Source organism: Lingula anatina, chromosome 3, assembly GCF_051362555.1.
Source record: "Lingula anatina isolate TDL-2025a chromosome 3, LinAna3.0, whole genome shotgun sequence".
Classification (NCBI taxonomy): Eukaryota; Metazoa; Brachiopoda; class Lingulata; order Lingulida; family Lingulidae; genus Lingula; species Lingula anatina.
In genome coordinates, this window is record NC_141769.1 from 14,553,982 (window position 1) to 14,572,969 (window position 18,988).

General features: G+C 38.6%; 3 protein-coding genes across 3 annotated transcripts; 1 reads left to right on the forward strand and 2 right to left on the reverse strand.

Moving 5' to 3' along the window:
• Positions 1-4,554: 4,554 nt before the first annotated feature.
• Positions 4,555-7,403, reverse strand: LOC147762940 (uncharacterized). Its single transcript, XM_087009920.1, has 4 exons — positions 7,290-7,403; positions 6,225-6,951; positions 5,985-6,017; positions 4,555-5,576 (listed from the first exon to the last, which is right to left on the reverse strand). Exons 1-4 carry the CDS (start codon positions 7,324-7,326, stop codon positions 4,631-4,633), a joined length of 1,743 nt encoding a protein of 580 aa, XP_086866046.1. The 5' UTR covers positions 7,327-7,403; the 3' UTR covers positions 4,555-4,630.
• A 2,944-nt stretch (positions 7,404-10,347) lies between these two features.
• Positions 10,348-13,739, forward strand: LOC106150509 (uncharacterized). Its single transcript, XM_013523365.2, has 2 exons — positions 10,348-11,075; positions 11,446-13,739. Exons 1-2 carry the CDS (start codon positions 11,030-11,032, stop codon positions 13,149-13,151), a joined length of 1,752 nt encoding a protein of 583 aa, XP_013378819.2. The 5' UTR covers positions 10,348-11,029; the 3' UTR covers positions 13,152-13,739.
• Positions 13,740-15,967: 2,228 nt separating this feature from the next.
• On the reverse strand, positions 15,968-18,790 carry LOC106154862 (uncharacterized). The gene is made up of 2 exons (XM_013529382.2): positions 18,561-18,790; positions 15,968-17,893 (listed from the first exon to the last, which is right to left on the reverse strand). The coding sequence occupies exons 1-2, from the start codon at positions 18,652-18,654 to the stop codon at positions 16,182-16,184; spliced, it is 1,806 nt and encodes a 601-aa protein (XP_013384836.2). The 5' UTR covers positions 18,655-18,790; the 3' UTR covers positions 15,968-16,181.
• Between the last annotated feature and the right edge of the window lie 198 nt (positions 18,791-18,988).

Genomic DNA, 18,988 nt, shown 5'->3' on the forward strand with positions numbered 1-18,988 from the left:
AACAAGGACTATCTTTATAGTGAGCCAGGTACATGACGTCTGATGAGACCTGTTAGAGAGAGAGAGAGAGAGAGAGAGAGAGAGAATAGGGTGAGACAGAAGATAGAAATTTTGATTTTGTGACCTCAGTTATTTCTTCTTACTGTGACTTAAACAGGATTGGTTTTGTTATCTCCTTTCACATTTAGGTCAATCGCCCTAGCCTCCTATGATGCTAGCAAATATGAGGGTGAATCTGGGGTGAAGCTAAATAAGTAAATAAACAACATGGGAGCAAGGCCAGAGGGACTGTATCATCATAGTTCAAGAGGCTGACTAGAACTGAATGATATCAATGTCTTTAATAGAATAAAAATAATAATTACAATAATAATAAAGTAATAATAATAATAAAACACTAAGTTTAAAATGTTGCAAAAATATGAAACTTGAAACCTGGGACCTACAAACTGTTTGGCACAATTTGGGGTTAAAGAATGAATGTTGCAAATTTGATGCTCTCCATAAAAAAATACTGAAAATGAGATGGATTATTTCAAAAACTGCTGTAAAAGGGGCTGTAAATTTGAAGACTTAATGTTCCAATGAGAATATTGAAATGAAATGAGTCAAATGACACTTGAATACTCATCAAATTTTTTCAAGTATGTTAAAAATATCGATCTCTTCTGAAATGTGTATCACCCAATTACAAAGACAGGAGAAAAGAATAAAATAAGTTTGTTATTTGATTTCAGTCAAAATAAGGCAATTCTTGCACTTGAAAAGTTATTACAGAGTGCCTTCTGAAACTGACATATAATTATATACCAAAGTGGAGCAGAAAAAATGTTAGTTAAAATAATAGGAATAAAAGAAAAAAATTACTTTTATTTAATTAAGACTTAAATTTTAATCAAGGTGTAAATATTTCCATGTAGTACATCACACCACATTCTCTAATCTTTGGTCCTGTCATAACTATATAGCATTTGCCACATTCCTTACTTTATTTGTCTTTCAGACATTTTTTCCCAGAAACTTGTCAATAAATATCATTAATAAATTGAAAAAAAAAAGAAAAAACAAACAAATAAATAGAGTAATAACAACAAACATGTATAGAAGTGAATGGAATTCTACCAGACTAGTTTACAAAAGATAATGTAGTATTTAAAACCTAGAAAATTCTAATAGAAACAACCATGTGGGCAAAACTGAGGCTAAAGCCAATGGAACCCACATGGGTATTACTATCACTCATGGAATCCATTTGGATTTCTGTATGGAGAGATTGCAAAAGTCATCCAAATGGATTCCTTCACTTGTTATACACATGGGTATATGACCCTGGTCTGAAAAATTCCAAACCCTCGAAAAAAATCGATATTAACAATCAGGTTCACAATCTATGCACACCCCTATTTGAAAAGTAGTTCAAGTCAATGGTGCCCTCATGCTCTGATTCAGAATTAGTGATAACCAACCTGATGGAAATTTCCACTGTTTATTTCCAGGGCCCAAAACATTTTTAGTACAGGGTAATTCAAAACAATATACTACATATATATATTTAGTAAGGCTGAAATGCTAGCAAACCAGCAAATAATTTACACTCCTTGCCAAGTTGGGTCAGTTATAGATTAAGGAGCACCTGTCCTTTCCCATTCAGAGCTTCTGCCCCTCTCCTTCCCATTCTTCCAGGATTCCTGGTGGAGGGTTGTTTATAACAATGCGTTAGCTGTGGATTCTTCAAAGAAATGTAATGTGATCCATGAAATGTAATGCCTTAAACTTTGCCATTGGATGACAGATGGAGGGCATATTGAGTGATAGCATTCTTTACTTATACATTGTTAACAGCTATTTTGGGATTTTTAACAGCTTGCTTCTTTCTTTTTTGTGAATATGATAAAACCAAGTGCTTAGCATGGTGAGGTGAAGCGTATGTTTGTGCTTGATTTGGTTTTGGAAGGAAGAATAAAATATGGCTAGAAAGAAATGATATAAATGGCATTGCTGGAAAATGCAAATCATTAGGCATATAGACATCGCTATAATTATCTCATGATACCACACTAGTAGGTCGATCCAGGACAGGGGGCAGCACACGCACTCCACCAATCAATTCTAATATTTTCTCTTTCTTATATCTTTTGCAGACATACCAAATGCAGGAGAGTGAATATATATTTTCTACCTTCTTCTCCTCCCCCACATTGTAAAGTTTTGTGTCTGCCATTGTGTTAATTGTTTTACTCCTGCTTCCAGGTGTATGCATCTCAACTGTGTGATCTGTTTGGATATCTAATGTAGCAGAGGCAAATATGAACTTTCTGGGCAGGGTGGATGGTGGAAAGTTTCCATATTTAGAGGTGAAGAGTAACAATTAACATTTCTCAATAACAGTATATAGGCATTCCTTTACAGTGTGCACTGCACCTATTTTTAAAAAATATGTTTGTAGTGATAACATCATTCTTAAAATTTGAAATCTATAGGTAGATCGGAAGGGTAAGGGGGTTTTCCCTGTTTCCAGAGAAAAAAGTACCTGCTAACTCCTTCCTAAAGAGAGAGAACAACACCCCGAAACTCACAAAGCATGTTTAATATACTTCCAAATTGTCCCATATCTTTTCTTTTCATTATAGAGAAAATTTGCTTTTGTTTCATGGAAATGCCACTTCCTTGATTAAGGGTAATATTTGATACATATGTATTTATTTCTAACATTGCCTCTGAGCTATTGGCGTTGGTGGGGCCGTAGCGATAGTCCGAAGGTTCAATAGTCCGAAGGTTCATTGGTCCGAATGTTCACTATAGAACCTTCGGACCAATGAACCCTTGATTAAAAAATCAATGAAAATGTTACCACTTTTCGGACCAATGAACCTTCGGACCAATGAACCTTCGGACTATCGAGACGCCCCCGCGTTGGTGGACCTTTTCCCAAAGGAGGAGCACAAGTTGGACAAAAATGTCCAAACTTTTCCACTAAACATTTGTAATTCAAGAGGATCTAATTGCAATATATAGCTATCCATTTGCCTATATGGAGGAAAACAACAATCAAATTACATTGAAGTAAAACGTGAATACCAAAAATTACGTCGGCCTTTCTTTGTGTTCATATTGTCTGTATGATTTTAAAATATCAAATAGCTACAACCAGCAGAACATTGTTGTTTGTTTCAGATATCATGTTGTTTCACTACAATATCTATAATTACGCCTTACATTTAGCCCCATTTGGGACGAGGTCGTCTGCTTGCAGCCCATTATGTACTACTTTTCCGTACCTTTTTACACAGAAGAGTAGCAAGCACAATCAGAGCATCCTATGCCGACGCAATGGGCAGTTACATCGAGAGCTTTCGTTTTACAACTTTAGCTCTGTTTACGCGGATCTGAATGAGTGTGAGGATGGCTTTCGAAAACGAATCTCGTTTGTCCAACCTCTCCTGTACAAAAATGAATTAATAATAATAAAAAAAAAACGTGGAGGAGAAATAACATTCTGCGTCCCCGAATAGGCCTAATATGATTCATAAATAGGCCCTACGTCAATAAGAACCATGTGAAAAAAAAGTGCAATTATATTGGTACCCACCTAACCTTTATGAGCAAATTTCTATATCTGTAGAGAACGTAATATATTTTAAAGGATTAATTTTTTATTACAAATATATGTATATAAATAGACCCCTATATATTCTTCGGGGGGGAATCGTCCGGGGCGGGGGGAATTGTCCTGGGGGGAATTGTCCGGGGTGGGGGGGATTGCTCGGGGGGAATAGACCGGGGGGGGATTGTCCGGGGGGGGGGGGGGGGGGGGAGTTGTCCTGATACCATGAATGACCAGTCACCTTGACTGCCATTTTTCCTGTAGCTTAAATGTCAGAAGAAAACATGAGATTCTTTTATTTGAGGGTTTTATGGACTGAACTGGACTGAATTGGGAAAGAAAGTCCCATGTAGTTTTGCAGGATATGTAGAGATAAAGATATGGTTTGAAAAAGTTTTAAAACGGAAATAGTGCAGTATTCATATGCCTTTGGCTGTAAGTTTGAGATCAATAGAGTTTTCTATTTGCGGCATGTCTTATGATCACGGTCTGTGCACTGAATATCCCGCCGCGTAATTACTGGCAGCGCGAGCCAGTTACTATAAGCTACTATAAGTAACTGGCTCGCGCTGCCAGTAATTACGCAGCGGGATATTCAGTGCACAGACCGTGATCATAAGCTAGCGCGAATAGAAAATAGAATTTAGAAAATAGACATTGCATGTGAACGAAGCCTAAGCTGTAACTCTATTTATTTTTAACAAAATGTTTTTCTGGCTCTCTTTCTTTTCTTTTTTAAAGTTAATTGAGCAGAATTGAAATAAAAAACAGAATACTCTTCTTAATGCGTAATCCTTCCCAAATTTAAATGTACTTTTCAATGTGTTATCATCATCATCATTATAATTCAATGTTTTTCTATATTTTTCTTTTATCTTTTAAGCAGATGAAAAACACAATTTTCGGCAAAACGTCAACGTTGTGAGCAACAAACAAGACAAAATTTTCTCTTAAGAAATTTTATTCATCACCTGGGCTACAAAATGCTATAGGCCTTTACAAGCCAATACAGAATAGAGCATACGACTAACACGTTGGCCCAACTGTTATACCAACGCCGGCAAACGCAGTGGTCACGGCATTTTGGTCGTAGGTCAAGTCACCAGCCGCTTTCATGACGCCACACGCACCTGCTTGGAATGTCGACGTTGAGCTCCAGTACAGTCTGTTGGCTAAGGTCATGGTCTTGAAGGCCTTTTCGACATCCCAACCTGCAGAGGTGCTGAGAAGGTAAAACGCTTTATTGAACACGCCGCTGCTGTAATGCACGTTTAGGCCGTCGTAGTAATTGTCTACGTGGTCAATAGATCTACCATCACTAGGAGGGTTTGACATGCTTCGCAACCCACCGCCGCTCTTGGTTGTGTCCTGGCCGACTTGCCAGTCAACAGCGCCGTACAGATAGTATTCTAAGGCCTCTCCTGCCATGTCAGAGAAGGCCTCGTTCATACCTCCAGATTGGGTTCGGTATTCAAGCCCGGAATGGTCCTCTGTAAAACCATGAGCAAGTTCGTGCGCCATGACGTTAAGGGTAGTCAGTGGGTGAAAGTACGTGTCACCGTCACCTATGAAACAGCGATTTCTCCAGTAGAATGCGTTCTCCATTCTGTCGCCAAAATGTACACCGACTTTCACCGGTTTTGGGACGATGGCATCAAGGCCTGACCAGGTCTGGAACATTTCATAGGTTTTCTCTGCGAAGTAAAGGGCATCATTGGTAGGGCTGTAAGCTCCGTTTGTGACATCGGCGGCATTGTTAAAATCATTGGTACAGTCGACATTATAAACGCCCACCTGTGCCAGAAGTGCATCCATCTGTGAGCTTGTCATGCTCATGGATCCCTGTCCACCACAGTTGTAGACCTGAACGTTAGGCGTGGAGAAAGAGCAGGTACTTGTCCCGGTTGCGCGGTCGAGAGGAAGATAACCATGGCCTCTACTGCTGCACGTCTCCTGGCGCTTTTTGGCCGATCTGCAAATATCACAAATATTGCTCATAAACAAAAAAGCAATGTGATGATTGAATAAGAACAAAGCAAGTAATGTAAGATACTTCTAACGAAAGACAAAGGCGAGAACATTAGATGAAACATTCATCATCTGTTTACCCATATGATATGGGACCTGGATTGTCATCTAACATTATCATAGATAAAAATTCTTTCCAGAGATACTACTCTTCCGGCAGTTGATATAAAACAATTAAGGTCTGCTTTTTGGACACACTGTTGATATCTTTCAATGTGCCTCGTAGTTTGTTCAAATCGTATTAAGGAAAAGTAAAATACAGATGAGAATATTTACAAATATCCAAACTGGATTCGTAAAAATATCAAAATAACAAATTAAATTGTAATCTGTCACTTTGATCAATAATTACCCTGAGCCAATGTTCCTCCAACACCCTATGGACCTGAAATGAATGAATTGAATTCTTTGATATTCGTTGCTTGTGCATTTGTAAGAACAGAATGAAATTTAAAATTGTTACACTTAATACTTTAACTTCTCAAGCTACACTCTCACGAGGACACGTGCTTTAAATCTCAGTTGCTGCAGTATATACTTCCACGTCTCAAAAACCAGCGTTTTGCAGGGCCATATCAAATATGTCACTTACGGTGGACTTTGGGTCGGTGCTTGTGTCGGTGCTTGTGTCGGAGCTTGAGTCGGTGCTTGTGTCGGAGCTTGCGTCGGGGCTTGCGTCGGAGCTTGAGTCACTCCAGTTTCACTGCAGTCTCCTGCAGCATTGCCGTATACCCATTTGCCGCTTTTCACATTTCCACCAACGCCCCTGATGTCAACTTTTTCTTTGGTGAGGCTTTCAAATGTCAACAAAATGGCACCATCGTTAGCATCTATGTAAAAGATCGGCTCACTGAATCCAGTTGTATCGTTGACCATGGTGAAGCGTGTTTTCCAGGTAAGATGGGCTTTGGAATTGAAAATTGCAACTTCAATATCAGCTTCTTCGTTCGCGACTGTAGCAACTTCAGCAGCTGACAAAACAGACTTTGCAATATCCAGGGCATCTGCCTTTGAAAGAGCTGGTTTTAGGTCGGATATATCCCCGTTGATGTCGCCATAGATAAGGCCAGCGACCACGCTGTCAAAATGGCCCTTGTCTTCCTCCACAACCACCACAGTACCACGGACCGGAATACCATTCCACTTTTGGCGAAGTCTGACAAGTGTTCCCTTTGGAACGTTCACAGACTCTACGGCGCTTAGACTACTGCTTGCCTCGTAGGCGGCAGACGTGATAAGTTGGTTCGCGTTTTGGAAGTGACCCGTTGTTGCCACCTCCTCTGCGTTGAGTTCCCTTGCTGCCTCACAAGAGTACATTGCTTCAGTGGACCAAAAGGGGAAAAAGAAATAACTGGCTCAGTGATAGTGTTTGCTTAGACGAAAGAATTTTAATATCAATACTGACGTACACCCCGTATGATCAGGTAAGATACAAATCGAATCTGACGGAAATAAATATGTTTGAATCCAATATTAAAACAATCTCCATAAATGTTCTTGTACGTCAAACGCAACGTCGTGTTTTGTTACTGTGGTTGGTTGTAGCCTTATATTCCGTATTTTATGCGAAAGTGCTACCTTAGGGTTAGAGAAATATTGAATGTAATATGCACCTGAAGGCAACTGTTTTTAAGCATGTAAAATAGGTATCACCTACCCAGCAGCAGTAAAGTTGCTTCCGCTATGAGACGCATGTTTGTGACTTCTTTACCTTAAAAAAATACTGAAATAATAAAATTGAAGCATCTTCTCAAAGAGAAAAAACATTTGCGTAAGATTTGTAAGTACTACAGGTGGATAAGAATTGTATATCTCCCCTGGAAAACCAAACTTAATCACATTTGCTCGATCAAAATTTCCCCTTGACCAAAAATTTCGACTTTTCGCAGTTTCAGCGTTTTACACATGATGAATGAATATGATGAATACTGATGAATATGTAAGAAAATTATTAACTTACCGATACACCGTGCAATCGCTCAATGTGCGATTCCTTTGAATCTGAGCCAACTTCAGAGTATAGAATCGTTTTTATGGCTATATAATGCGTAGGTGTGACAAATTATTACAATAGAATTAAGCAAGAAATAATGGCAGTGGCGTAATTAGAGACCACTATACAGCTGGGTTCCTGCGAGTGGCTAATCGTCATGTCGTCACATTTATTGTGGTCATGAGTACGGTGGCTGGTTACATGGGGATACCAAGAAAATTAATTCTTTTAGGACCATACAATTCCATTTAATTTATTTTTTCTCTTATTGGCCACGGGTTAGATTATTTATTGCATCTTATAATTTTACGCCAGCATGTACATTGACTTTTTACAGTTGAGAGGCTTTTTGTAAAAACGTTTCCAGTGCAATAATAGTGGGATCCCTTTCACACGTCATATGATTTATGAATATCACTTTGTTGCAACAAACATCATACAGTGTACCTACACTTTGGTATAGCTTACATCGAACTTCCTCACAATGGGGACACATAAAGTAAATTTCGTCTTCTGTGGCTCTGAGATCACCAACGCAATTAGGAACATGTTATACAGTGTTAATGTATGCGTATGTGCCTGTGCATATCTGCGTGTCTGTCTCTCTGTTTGTATGTGTGCAACAAAAAATACCTCAGTATTTGATACAGAATAGCCTGCTAAATGATATACGTGCATAAAATATATATGTATAAGCATTATGATAAAGCCAATAAAAGATTCCGTTTTTCGGATGGGCAAAATATTTGTTGAGTAAATTTTTTCTCTCAAATGTATCAATTGACAAAATTTCAGTCAAGAGGTATATGTAGTAGGTCTCCCTAACTAACAACAAAATGCGAAAGTTTTTTGAACACCACCCAAATAATAAATTGACTTGAAACCATTTGCAGGTGTTGCCTGATAGTTTTAACTTACAGATTCTTACACAAGTGACAAGTTCGTCACTACACGTTTGCACGTGTATGCAGGTGCATTATCAGAGTCACAAATTGGACATCAAATTAAACTTTTTAATGACGCACTAAATTGAAGTTGTATGTAAGATTGTCAAAGTGTCAAAGTTGAATGCCCTACCCCATCAAATGAATCGCACGTTGTTGAGGCAAGTTGTGTGTATTCTTCACGGCGCATTTTTTATTGGGGGTTATAATCTCAAGTTAACGTGGGTAACAAAGTTTGTGTGTTGCACATAGAAACAAAAACTGCGAGTCATAATTCTTGGAAAGAAATAAAAAGAGCCATTCAATATGGTTGGATTTTTTGTAGTTATTAAATGCTATGCCGGGGAGCAATTTTCACAAAACATCTGGGCCCAGTTTTAAAAAAGGTGTTTAGCACTAACTAGTGTATCAGTCTAACCAGTGGATAAAATATCTAAAGGCCGGTTATCTAAACGACGTTAAAAATTGTCTTTTATAAGCCGGTAAGCTAAATAGTGTTGGAACAGTTTAAGCATTATCCAGATCATACTTGGAATTGAAATTTCCTAGAATGCATGATGTTGCTATGAACAAAATAAAAGACCCCTAATATATATATATATCTTTCATACTACTTGGCTTTACTGTCTGTACACAATCTCTGAAATTGACGGTAAAAAAATATACCAAGAACGCTCAATTGTTGCTTTATTACTTGCCATGATAACCAAGAGAATTGCTTCTGTTGCTAAAAATCTGAAGCAAGATTTCTGGAACAAGATCATGAACTGTTCATTTTGGTTAAAAAATGAATTTTCCTGGGGTAAAGGACTACTATAGTGGTAAATGAATCCATTCCGACATTCAGAGTTAGCCCCTGTTTTTTTTCTAAAGAGTTTTTTTCTTTGTAATATTCTCTTAAGAAAATATTACAGAGTGTAGCCATCTATGGAAGTCAGGTGATGTGGTGGCAAGCACAAGTTCCAGAATTATTGCTATTTTGGTGCTAAAATAGAATTCATATATTTCTATGAGTTGTTTACAATGTATTTTCTTGTGAAATATGGACATCATATGAACAGTTGTTATCTCTTTAAATATTTTCTAAATACGAATTTTCCTAATCAGTTGCTGTATAAGAATTGCATTTCATTGTTTAAAAACTCTTTCTTAATCTTGCAGACATGAAACTTTTAGGATTTCAGACAAGCCTCAGGATCTTTGTCATATTTATCCAACGCTTACGAAATTTAAACTACCTCCTATGAAAGTATAAACTTAACCGACCGTGTTGGAGTTTAAACCGTTTGTTTGTGTGAAACATGGTTTATGAAACACTGTTAAAATTCGTTTAAGTTACACGTTGGATTGAAACTTCGGTTTATGCTAAACGACCTTTATTGAACTTGGCCCTGGTAATTTATTTACGTTTACCCTTTACACGAAAGCAGATATTCCAACATAATTGTTTCGAACGGTGCAATTGACGACATAACCTGCCCGTCGACAACACGTGTTTGCAATTAAAGCGCACCTTCAACTTTACTGATAATGATAGTGCGCGATTTGCCAACCTGCATAACCTGCATTGCTCATAAACACGCTTCAGAATGATACACCTGCGGGGTATCTACAAAAGACAATGATCAATACAAGCCATGCCCTTTCTTACTTGAAACTGTCCACAACGCGACTTATACGAAGATGTGGCTGGGGGGTTTGGAAGAGGGGCACTTCACTCCCAACTCTGTGCGCATGTACTATAAATTTTACAGCGACTTGATCTATAGACTGTACTGAATCAATCTTTGTCAATGAGGGAAATTTAGGACAGTGCCCCCCTAAATGTTAATTTCTTGCCAAATACGGTAAGTATCGTGGGGGAATGCTCTATGAAAACGAAATTTGCTAGTGTTTTTCGAAAATTGACCAGTGCCATCGTCAAGTATTTGTTCATTCATGGCTTCGTACCCCCAAAAGCAATTTTAAATCAATTTGGTTATTTTGTTCGGGTCAAGGTAAATTCAGTCATTGCCATCAGAACCATCTGGGAATAATGACAGTGAATTGAAATGGATTTTTAATGAAAGATCATCTCCACGTCATTTATGCCATACGGGTGGATCATGTGATTTGGTTTTTGCGTACGTATAAGAATCGATACGATCGGTGCATCTTGGAGCGGTTTTTGCCAATCTGCTAACCAAAAGACGTACTAATCAGGTGAGGTGGCCTATGTTGAATTATCGTGGAAGAAATGATTAAGATTCAATTGGTTAAACGCACACATAGATTCGTTGACTCCATTAATTTATTTATGCAAAATACAAATCTATTCCTCTTTGACAGTCCTTAAGAAAATCGTACATACATATGTCGAGTAACAGAAAGGATATATCACCAATAATTCTACAGGGAATCAGTTATAATCAGTCATAATTTGAATTCAAGGTATTCAAAAGAGGAGAGAAGAGGCGCGACATGCACTTAAGCCAATTCAGGGTGTGGTATGTGCTGGCAGCAGCAGGTAAAAGAGTGCTTTGGTTTATTATTATTTTTTAATATCATTACGTTTGAATAGCCTATTGTTAAAAATAAAATACTGATAATAAATGCTGTATCAGTATATATTTTCATCGTGCTTATTTTTGTCAAAATTTTCACTTTATATTTCAATCGTTCAGAATAGGTTTATATAACCAAAAAAGACAAAAAACTAGACTAACGCAGTTTTTTATCAGTAGGAATCAAATATTAGTGAGACAAAACTTTAGATCATTGATCACCCGTAGCGTGAAGCTGGATCGCTGAAGAATATACACTGCATCAACACACCTATATCCCATTGCTAATTGTAGTCCATTAACAGTGAGTGCCTTAACGTTTTTTTTTTTCAGTTTTTTCTCTGTCACCAGCTGATGCTGTCAAGGAGATAGACGCCACAGCGTACGCTATCGATACAACCAGCTCTGACCCCATCAACCTCATTCAGGGTCTCAATCAAGGTGACAATTTTCGTCCAATCACAGGATTCAGGCGCTTCGATGGTGTTCAGAAGGTTCGCTTCGAACAGACGTATAAAGACATCCCGGTTTACGGATCGGTAGTTGTCATGGAAAAGAATTCGAATGGGGAATTTTACGATGTTTCTGACGGGGAGCTATTCGAGGATATCCTAATGGACTTGAACGAGACTAACCCGATGGTAACTATAGCGGAAGCTATCGATATCGCCATAGCCGCCGTCAGTGATCCAGAATCTGCGTTCAAATCTGAAGCCATTGCCGACCTCCTAGTCTCTGATGAAGGCGGATATGCCCATCTGATTTATCGCGTAAAATTTCTGGCGAAAAAGGGTAGCGGTTACTCCAGCCCGGTTGTAATCGTTGATGCGCTTAGCGGTGAAGTTTTGAGAAATTTTGAGTCCCTGATGACCGAATCTATTCAAATTGGCGGAGTTGGTGGCAATGTCAAGTTCGGTAAATATGTCTTTGGCAACAGCGCCGGAGATTGTTCTACTGGAGGTGGTGGTGGCGGTGGTGGCACCCCGACCACTGCCGGGCCAACTACCACTGCCCCCGAGGTCACCACCAACTCCACCGACTGGGATTGGTATGACTATGACTGGAATACTACATCTAATGCTACGGCTAATGCCAATATTACCCGACGTCAAGTCGAATCTTGCAATGCCAACCAATTCCCTAAATTAATCGTCGACAAACTGGCTAACGGCAAATGCGCGCTAAAGTCAACAAACACCCAGATATATCATGTCCAGGGAAAGTCTGCTGAGCAAGATCCCGGACTAGGTGAACTCCTGAAAGAGGTCTATTCAGTTGACTGCACCAATAATTTCAACAATGTCAACGATTTTGCAAATGGCGGTTACAGCCCTGCGAATGACGCGTTTTTCTATAGCGAAAAGACATTTGAGATGTTTCAGAAATGGTTGAAGAAACCGGCCGTGAAAGTGGAACCTCCAGGTCCCTTGAAAATTGCCGTTCATTTTGGTACGAACCTCGAGAATGCCTTCTACTACAGAGATCGCTGTTTCTTCGGTAATGGTGCCGACACCTTCCACCCTCTCGTTGATGTGAATGTAGTTGCTCACGAGCTCGCCCATGGTTTTACTGAGGACCACTCTAATCTTGAATACGTAGACATGTCAGGGGGTATGAACGAAGCATTTTCGGACATGGCCGGGGAAGCCTTAGAATATTACCTGTTCGGAAAGGTCGACTGGATCGTTGGAGGAGCTTCCATGAAAGAAGCAGGTAAAGGACTTCGGTACTTCGACGATCCTACAAAAGATGGGCAATCCATTGGCCACGCCCGAGATTTCAGAGCTGGCATGAGCGTTCATCTCAGTAGTGGGGTTTACAACAAAGCTTTCTACACTCTAGCCAATACCAATGGTTGGAACGTGGAAAAGGCTTTCAGGGTCTTTGGTACTGCCAACGTTGTTTATTGGGGAGCCAAAGCTACCTTTAATACCGGCGCCTGTGGGGTTCGCAAGGCAGCTGCTGATCTGAAACTACCCACTCAAGATGTTATTAATGCCTTCAGCAGCGTTGGTGTCACCTGCACTTCAGCTAAGTAAAAGTGAGCATCCACTGGGCAATGATACAGCAGAAGATTTTTTGGTTTTTCTAGTGCTGAAGTTGTTTACTAAGATTGTCAATTTACGGTTTTGAAAGCGATTTTTAAAGGAAAATAAAATATTGAAAGATGGATGTTTTGTCCAAGCTGCTATCATTTCAGATCGCCAATATTTTAATTTTTTTTAGTTTTTACTCGGTATAATATACACACACAAAGAGACATAAAACTGATACCTTGACACAAACAGTCCTATTTAAAATCTATTGAAAGTGCTTTGGGCGCGTTTCAAAGGATGGCAGTTTTACGTGGTCATTCAATTGAAAATAATAATGACCAACTATAGAATGGTAGTGTCTGATAGCACGAAAAGCTGAGGTGTTGGGCCAGTGGTGGAAAATGTTAATAAGTTACAAGAATAGAAAATGTGTACATTATATATATCTTTCTTTCAGAATCTGCTACAAGGGCACTTGTTTAATTATAGCACAATAAAAAAAGTTGGTTGGATAGGACTCCACACATACCAAAATTATTAAACAGCTGTGTTACTTCAATTTTTGAAAAAGCAGTTCGGGGATTCTTGGATAATAACGGTTGTAAAAAAAAGTCATGTGTAAATCTTTAAGGTATTAGTTAGGGATTCATCGTTTTGCCCCCAAATTTAGTCTCTGAAATTTTTGTCTTGAAATAAACATGTGTACTGTAGTGACAAACACAAGCCAACAGTGACATAGATATATATGCAAAGACACATCTAACTCGATTTCACTGAGCGCGGCATATCAAAGGAGTAAGAATTTTCAGATTGCCCCATAAAAATTCCACTTCACATTACTATAATATTGGGTTTAGATTATTTTGGTGCATGGATTTGTTCAGTTATTTTTCTAAAAATCACGTGGTACCCCAGCAGCCTTATGAGTAGGGCCTAACCGTTTGAAACGGAGAAGCCTGAATGAAAGATACTGAAAGGCCTACAATACAAGTTACACCTTTATATAGAAAATCAATTAATCTTTCAGGAAAATTCAACAAATGCGGTTGGTCGAAAACGATGCGAAATATTGATTTCCTCGAAATTATGGCCGGTGTAACATGAAAATCTGACTCCCATGGAAATCTGACTCCCCCAGTCAAAATTTCATGATGAAAATCTGACTCCCCCCATGAAATTTTGACTCCCCCTCAAAAAACTTTATAAATCTTATTTTATTTGAGTATATAACTTTTATCTTGTAGTATGCATAATGGAGGATACATTGGCACTTTTTGAAAATTTTCATGGGAAAATAAGAAAATTAAAAATGTGTATTTTTCCACCCAATGACTCCTATGAAAAGGCTATGGGAGTCAAAATCCTACAGGTAGTAAGATGAATACTTGTTTCAAAAATTATCAATTTTCACCAAACTTTTCACCACCAAACTTTTAAATACTAACAAAATATATGTCACAATGCAAACCATGTGGAATACAATGGTATGGTGACTGAATATAAAATAGGGCCTTTTCTTCATGGGAGTCCAAATCCCTTGGGTATGAATATGAAGATTTTTCATTATTTTTTTCACCCAATATTTTACCACCAAGCTTTCAAATATTTCCAATATATTCTTCATAAAGTATACTTAAGGGAAAGATGTTGAAATGATCACCAAATATCAAATAAATAGCTTTTTCATAGGGGAGTCATTTTTAGTTTTCTTATTTTCTCATTAAAATTTTCACCTGCAAATTAAAAAAGTACCAGTGTATCCTTCATTATGCATCCTACAATATAAAAGTAATATACTCAAATTAAATAAGATTTATAAAGTTTTGTGGGGGGAGTCAAAATTTCATAGGGGGAGTCACATTTACATTATGAAAATTTGACTGGGGAGTCAAATTTTTGGGGAGTCAGATTTTCATGGTACACCGGTCATTAACCAACTTATCAACTTTGCTTTTTCCTCGCCAGCTCCATTACAAGAGAGTTTAAAAACTTCAAAACTTGGAATTCAAAAAATGGTTTTATAGATTGTGATTTTGTCGTCGGTGATCGATATGGTGTGTCTGAAAGATTAAAGAAAAGTTGTGGAAATTTCAAGGAAAATCAAAATTTAGCTATACAAAGTTGCATGTATGCCTTTTTTAAAAGCTCAGAGACGTGTGCCAGCGGTTTGCTTAAAGGGATAATAGAATTTTCACGGAGTAAACAACAATTTTCCCATGCTAACCAATGGTTAATGAATCCATTTTTACATTCAAAGTTAGTCCCTGTTTTTTTTCTCAAAAGTTTGGTTTTTTGTTAAAATCTCTTAAGAGATTTTAACAGAGTATAACCATCAATGGAGGTCACGTGGTTTGAAGACAAGCTCAGATATCAAAATAATAGCTATAACTGCTGTTTTTGTCGTAAAACAGAATATATTATATTTCTGATTAATATATTGAGTTATTCACAATGTTTTTATTGTGAAATATAGACCTCATACGAAGAGTTATTATCCCTTTAATAAGAATTGGACTTGATACTCAGAGGGTTTCAATAAACACATAACGCATATATTTTCGATTATTTTAGATGCGATGACATTTTTTCTATTTAAACCGTGACGATGTATTGATACAGTAATGGGATGAGTATAAATTACTATCAGGATAAAATAACTACCGAATGTGCACGATTACAAGTTGAGCACTCCACTGATAAATGTATATTGAAACTGAATAGATATGGACGAAGAAAAGAGAGCGTTTATATGGAAATTGTAAGATAACATAAAGGCCCTCAAAACAGGTCGTCCGCGGGAAACAAACAATACGGGTTGGTTTGACGTTTTCCGGCAGGGGTATAGCGCTCTTTAATTTAAAAAGTCCGCCAGTACGTAATGATTTAAATGTAACAAAGTAAAACAGCTTTTATTTGTACCAAAAGTTCTTGCCATACTCAGAAAAAAAAAAGGATAAAGGCAGAATAAGCAGAATTATAATAAATTGCATAAAGCTATTATGGTTGATCTTCTTTCATGGTAGACAATCCTTATTACTTAGCTGAGGTGCAGGTGACACCAACGCTGCTGAAGGCATTAATAACATCTTGAGTGGGTAGTTTCAGATCAGCAGCTGCCTTGCGAACCCCACAGGCGCCGGTGTTAAAGGTAGCTTTGGCTCCCCAATAAACAACGTTGGCAGTGCCAAAGACCCTGAAAGCCTTTTCCACGTTCCAACCATTGCTATTGGCTAGGTTGTAGAAAGCTTTGTTGTAAACCCCACTACTGAGATGAACATCCATATCGGATCTGAAATCTCGGGCGTGGCCAATGGAATGCCCATCCTTTGTAGGATCGTCGAAGTACCGAAGTCCTTTACCTGCTTCTTTCATGGAAGCTCCTCCAACGATCCAGTCGACCTTTCCGAACAGGTAATATTCTAAGGCTTCCCCGGCCATGTCCGAAAATGCTTCGTTCATACCCCCTGACATTCCTGTATACTCAAGGTTAGAGTGGTCCTCGGTAAAACCATGGGCGAGCTCGTGAGCAACTACATTCACATCAACTAGAGGGTAGAAGGTGGTGGCACCATTGCCGAAGAAACAGCGATCTTTGTAGTAGAAGGCATTTTCATGGTTCGTACCAAAATGAACAGCAATTTTCAAGGGACCTGGAGGTTCCACTTTCACGGCTGGTTTCTTCAACAATTTCTGAAACATCTCAAATGTCTTTTCGCTATAGAAAAACGCGTCATTCGCAGGGCTGTAACCACCGTTTGCAAAATCGTTGACATTGTTGAAATTATTGACACAGTCAACTGAGTAGACCTCTTTCAGGAGTTCACCCAGTCCGGGATCTTGCTCAGCAGACTTTCCCTGGACGTGATATATCTGGGTGTTTTTTGACTTTAGCGCGCATTTGCCGTTAGCCAGTTTGTCGACGGTCAGTTTTGGGAATTGGTTAGCACTGCAAGACTCAGCTTGTCGCCGTCGTCTGATTAACAACTTGTCGTCTGTGCCAACTGAATAACTCTCTTCAGTCCAATACCAGTCGTCGTCGTCGTGGTATGACGGTTCGGTCGTATGCTCGGGAGAAGCTGTAGTTGGTCCAGCGTTGGGCTGTGGGGTGCTGCTGCCGCCTCCAGTGGAACAATTCCCCGCAGGGTTACCAAAGACATACTTTCCGAACTTGAGATTGCCCCCAACTCCGCCAATTTGAATAGATTCGGTCATCAGGGATTCAAAACTTCTCAAAACTTCGCCGGTATCAGCGTCAACGATTACAACCGGGCTGGAGTAGCCGCTACCCTTTTTCGCCAGAAATTTTACGCGATAAATTAGATGGGCATATCCGCCTTCATCAGAGACTAGGAGGTCGACAACGGCTTCAGATTTGAACGCAGATTCTGCATCACTGGTTGCGGCTATGGCGACATCGATAGCTTCCTCTATAGTTATCATCGGGTCAGTGTCGTCCAAGTCCGTTAGGATATCCTCGAATAGCTCCCCGTCAGAAACATCGTAAAATTCCCCGTTCGAATTCTTCTCCATGACGACTACCGAGCCGTAAACCGGGATATCATTATACGTCTGTTCGAAGCGAACCTTCCGAACACCATCGACGCGTCTGAATCCTGTCACTGGACGAAAATTGTCGCCTTGTTTTAGCCCTTGGATCAGCTCAGTGGGGTCGGTGCTGGTTGTACTGATAGTGTACGCTGTTGCATCTATCTCCCTGATTGCATCAGCTGGTGACAAGCAAAAAACTGAAAGAGAAGATCAAGACATTGACACTGTTTTGTAATAGAATTACTACAGGAAAACATTTTGATAAAGCTATGCAATAATGAATAAAGATGCATGTTAACAAACATATTTACAATTAAGTTGAAACCTTTCCATGGAAAGACAAAGGTGTACACCATATTTGGTTGATACACATATAAAGCTGAAAAATTCATTTTCTTAATGGACTATTTCTTTGTTTTTTTTAAATTATTAAAATATATGACACGTGGATGCAACTTCGACTAAAAAGACGCTTTGCATTAATCAGACATTTCAAAATCAAAAAACTTCACTTCATCATTATGTCCTTTCCTGCAGTGAATCGGGAGGTAAAGACTTTGTACAGTACTTGTATTCATAAGTTGTAAATAAATCCGGTTTGGGTTTAATTTTATTGAAATGTATATCAATACATGCATTAAAATAATTATATTGAAAGCGGCTTTGAAAAACCTACGACTCACCTATGGCTTGAATGAATAAAATCTGTGAAGTTGATTATCGTTCAAATAATAGCAATCAATAAGTTCTAATGGTGTGTTTCCTGTCATCTTTCCTTTAGATATTGTCAAACATTCTCATGCACAATGCAGAAATATTAAGGTTTTTTTTACAGAGAAACGGAAATAAAAGAATGACACTTACCAATCGCAGCAAGCAGTTGCCACAGCGTGACTTCGCCAAAGTGCATTGTACTTCTCGTGGTTGTTTCTTGAAAATTGGGAAAAAAACTGATCATTTGTCTTTAAACTTTACAATTTGAGACGAAAAGATATACCTATTTTGTTTCCTTGCAAACACCTGTAGTTTTAAATATAGGGCACAGAAACTAAACTGACGGCACTGTTGTCTATGTGACAAGACAACGTTATTTTGTATCCTCTTTTTCTGTAAATGCACACGCAACCTATTGAAAGCGAACTGATTTTATACTATTTTACATCCAGAGTGATTCATCATCAACCAACAAACGATCACTTGTCGTTAAAATACAATGACAAATAATGACATCAAATGGCAAGTAAACACCCTGCATAAGCTGCAAACAAACGATTAACTTTTTCTGTAAAATA